This window comes from Hordeum vulgare, chromosome 3H (assembly GCF_904849725.1).
Source record: "Hordeum vulgare subsp. vulgare chromosome 3H, MorexV3_pseudomolecules_assembly, whole genome shotgun sequence".
In the NCBI taxonomy this organism is placed as follows: Eukaryota; Viridiplantae; Streptophyta; class Magnoliopsida; order Poales; family Poaceae; genus Hordeum; species Hordeum vulgare.
The window spans coordinates 603,958,374-603,963,057 of NC_058520.1; the positions used below are offsets into that span (position 1 = coordinate 603,958,374).

Genomic DNA, 4,684 nt, shown 5'->3' on the forward strand with positions numbered 1-4,684 from the left:
GTCACAGGAAACGCCGCTCCACCGTAGATGCCGACCAATGGTCCCTCGAGGCCGTGTGTACCTCCATGAATGACGCCCCCAAGAGGGAAACGACACCAAAACGTCGTCGTCATCCGATCTACTGATCTAGGGTTCCCCCGAAGGTAGAAGAGAGTGGCCTTGAACTACTCCTCCGTGATGCCTTAAGGAAGGGAGCGACATAGACAACGCCGCCATCATCGGCCTTGGCAGTAGCCAAAAGCAAGCTTTCATCCAGATCTGTTCGAAAAACCCATCTCTCCTGCATGGGCCACCACATCCTGCGACGTCCCCGTGAGCGGGATCCCAAGATCCGCCGCCACCAGCGACGCCACAGGGACCCACCACCTGATCGTCATCCCTGACGAAGGGATGGCGCCACCACCTTGTTCAGATCCAGCAGCACGCCAACGCCTCGTGCTGCCCCCAATCACATCTGTGAAGGAGGAGAGTCAATGCGCGCGCCCAACACCGCTTAGGGCCGTCGGACGGCGCCCGAGTCCGAGGAGGACCGATCTGGGATTGTGAACCCCAGACCCGCCGATGCCAGCCTTGCAGCGCCGCCGAGATCCCATCGGGCCGCCACCCGAGCGCACCAACTCCGCCTCCATGTCGTACGCCCAGGGAGGCCGTCGCATTTCAGCCAAAGGATCCCCTCGTAAAGAAGGGAGGAAGGGCCGCCGTCCGCCGGGCGAGCCCGGCCTCCTCCGACGACGGCGGGGAAGCAGGGGAGAAGGGAGGTTGAGGGCGGCGGCGGCTAGGGCGCCCGAGTTCCCCCCTGAAGGCGACGCGAGCGGTTCTCGGTTTTTTCTCCCTTCTCCTCATTTTCTTATTAAGTGCCCTCTGCTCCATATTCTCATTGTTAGAGGTAAAAATGCTATTCCATGAGCTCTCTCTCTCCTGGTAATTTCCCCATTGTCTTATACTTCGACGGTCCTCTGTTGATGCCTTGGCTTAAACTGCTTATCCCTATTGTTTGACTGACCACTTTCCGTGCTAGCAAAGTGAAAACTTCTGTTAAAATGCCTTCCAATCCCTGGTTCAAGACATTTAGATATTACATCATGCCTATTCCTTTTATTTCTCATATATGGCTTGAAATCTTGACTTCCAGCCAACAAATCTCCTGTCTTTCGACTCGTCATTATACAGCCAAGTTTAGTCCTTTTCTTTGTTAATTCACTACCTTGCTGACATAAGTGCATACTACTACCCTTCCTTATAGTGTGAGCTTTTTGATTTGCCTCTCTAATCTCAGTGGCAACCGGTTCTTTTATCATATTGGATTCCTTTTAAAAATGAGGAGATGTCCGTATGCACAACTCGTTTGCAAATGGTAGTTCCGCCATGTGAACTAGCAGGAAGAGGTTAATTTTTTTAGTACAAATGAAGTAGACTAGTTCCGAAGCTGATATTACAGTACGATTTTACTAAAACACTTCTAGATATGAGATAAGTATTACACATATAAACCATAGTATATTGTTGACTTTACGTGAAGATTCATGTTGGTATTTATTTTTCACTTTTTTACCTTTTTATACTTGATTTAATCATTTAGATGTGCAATAACGATGTCACATCTATATGTGTCATAGACACATGATTAAAGTAGTATCACTCAGACATGGACAAAAAAAAAATGCAAGCACGCACATATACGGAATCAAACGATTCTATCTATTCTCATGCAAATCACAAAGGGAATCGTTTCCCACCCGCGCGCCGGCCGAACCGACGCGTCGGTCGCCCCCTGGCGCGCGCGGGCCCTTGCAATATTTTTTCCATCCGCGCGCTTCTCTGGTCAATGGATGCAACATTTTGCGTCTAAATATGTTGCAACCTGCGTCATTTTTGCTACAAGCGTTTTTTACTATATTTTGTCTCAGTAAAAAAATGCATATAAGTTTCGTTGCAACTCTAGTTTGTCGGATTTTTTGTTAGTTTTTTTACTTTTTGCTACAACCGTGTTAATTTTTGCTACAACCGGCATCATGTTTTGCTGTAACCGTTCACTAAAAGTTGCATACACGTCACGTAAATTTTTGTTACAATCGACGTTTGACTTTTGCTACCACGTACCATCAGCTTCATTTTTTGTTACGATCACGTAGATATTTTTTTTCTACAAATTTTATTTTTTACAAATTTTATTTTTTATTGTAACCGTTGAAAAAATTGTTGCATGATATCGAAATTTTGCTGCATAGGAGGAAAAATGTTACATGCGGATCCAACGATGCAGACGACGCGGGGTTGGTGGATCCTGATCACCCCAATCACAAACTCTCTTACAATGAATTAAGCAAGCACTCATGACCGGACAGTATCGTACTAAGGTATGTATGCGCGTGCCACCGACAGGGCGATCGAAGTATAACATGCAAGGAAATGAGCTCGAGGAACGGTACAAGAAAACCATGTACGTACGCGCTGTACATGCACACATGCGTACGGCGGGCAATAAGCTGGCCACCGGCACACCTCGCCGCCACGTTGCGTGTGCGTACGTACATACGCGCGCGCTGACGGGTCGTGAACCAACGGCACGCGGCGGCGCGGCGCCATCCCGGTCGACGACGACGACTTCCACGCCGGAATTCCACATGCTTCCTGTCCACACCGATCCCGATCGCTTATACTATAAAAGAACACGCTCCGTCGATCGTTCCTCCACCACAGTGCTCCATCCACTATCACATCACGATCACGATCAAGCAGTCACGGCCCATGATGCACCGTGCCACGATCATCGCGCTGATCGGCTGCCTTCTCGCCGGCGGCGGGGTTCGAGCGCAGCAGCAGGAGCAGCAGAGGTTTGACTACCCGGCGGCGAGGGCGCCCACGACCTGGGCCAACACGGACGCCGGCCTGCCGCACCACGTCGTCTACACCGACGGCTCCGTGGCGCGCGTCGCCCTGCTGCGCCTCAACCCGGCCGGCTTCGGCCCCTCCTTCGCCTTCGGCTTCTTCTGCACCAGCAGCCACGGCGCGGCCCCGTGCGCCGGCTTCCTCCTCGGCGTCGCCGTCGTCTACTGCAACAGCGGCGCGCTCATCACCTCCGTCACGACCGGCGTCCCGCAGGTCGTCTGGTCCGCCAACCGCGCCAGCCCCGTGGGCGAGGGCGCCTCCGCGGAGCTCACGCCTGAGGGTGAGCTGGTGCTCAGATCGGCCAACGGGTCGGCGGTGTGGTCCGCCGGCGCCAAGGGCCGGTCCGTCGCCGGGGTGACCATCGGCAGCGACGGCAACCTGGTGCTGTTCGACGGGCTCAACGCCACGGTGTGGCAGTCGTTCGACCAGCCCACGGACGCGCTGCTCGTCGGCCAGTCGCTGAAGCACGGCGCGCGGCTCACCGCCAACGCGTCGGCGGCTGACTGGCGCGACGGCAGGTTCTACCTCACCGTCGAGGACGACGCCCTGAGCGCCTACGTCTACGCCACGCCGCCGCAGCGCTATTTCCACCTCGGCTTCGGCGAGACCGCGGTCGGCGCCTACGCGACGTACGCCAACGGGAGCCTCACGGTCTCCGCCCGGCCCGGAGCGCCGTCAGTGGCCGTCATCCAGCTGCCCACCGTCGTGGCGGGCACCGTGCAGTACATGCGGCTGGAGCACGACGGCCACCTCCGGCTCTACGAGTGGCGCTCCGGCTCGGGCTGGGCGCCGGTGTTCGACGTGCTGCGCCTCTTCCCGGACGGCGGCTGCGCGTACCCAACAGTCTGCGGCGCGTACGGCGTGTGCACGGACGACACGCAGTGCAGCTGCCCCGACGCGGCCAACTTCCGGGCGGTGGACTTCCGGAGGCCCAACCGCGGCTGCGTCCCGACGAGTCCACCGCCGACGGCGTGCGGCTCCTCGTCGTCGCCGGGGCGGCGCGCGCAGCACCGGCTGGTGTCGCTGCCGGGCACGGGCTACTTCAACGACCACGCCACGAGCATGCGGGCCGTGGAGCGGGTGGGCGAGGAGGCGTGCAAGAAGGCGTGCCTGGACGACTGCGCGTGCGCGGCGGCGCAGTTCTACTACGGCCCCAACGCCGGCGACGGGTTCTGCTACCTGCAGTCGGAGGTGTTCTCGATGCAGACGGTGCGGCCCGAGGTGGTGCACTACAACTCCACCATGCACATCAAGGTGCAGGCCGAGTCAGCCAGGATCTGATTACTCCCACCCTGAGCACCACGAATTAAGTTCTATGGCATATATGTTGAAATTCCAAAGTTGACCATGAGAATGAAATAATCTTTTCTCCATTCTCCCTAACTGAGAGGCAAAATTTCATGTTTTGACCCTTTTTAAAATTTTGATCCGGATCTGACCGTTGTTTGTAAATAAATCGGGGTCTGACCCTCTTATAAAAAATTCGTCGAGTCTTTAACGGCAGGGTATAACAGGCTACCGTTGACCTCTCTGACGGTAGGAAACTTATCCACGTCAACACCACGGACCCGTACAACCACACATGATGGCGGTAGCCTGTACCCTACCGTCAAGGTGATCGTCGGTAGGTGTGAACACCGTGCCGCATACTAAGGAAAAAAATTGATAGGACCTGCAATTCTACCATTAGAGACTACGGTGATAGGTTGTTATACCCTACCGTTATAGAACCTGATGATAGGAAAAAAAAATCAGATCCCAAAATTTGTATAAATTAAGGTCAGATTTGAATCAA

General features: G+C 54.8%; 1 protein-coding gene across 1 annotated transcript; it reads left to right on the forward strand.

Annotated features, from left to right (window-relative positions):
* Positions 1-2,698: 2,698 nt before the first annotated feature.
* LOC123441022 (EP1-like glycoprotein 3) lies at positions 2,699-4,262 on the forward strand. Its single transcript, XM_045117554.1, has one exon. The coding sequence runs from the start codon at positions 2,749-2,751 to the stop codon at positions 4,168-4,170; it is 1,422 nt and encodes a 473-aa protein (XP_044973489.1). The 5' UTR covers positions 2,699-2,748; the 3' UTR covers positions 4,171-4,262.
* Positions 4,263-4,684: the final 422 nt, after the last annotated feature.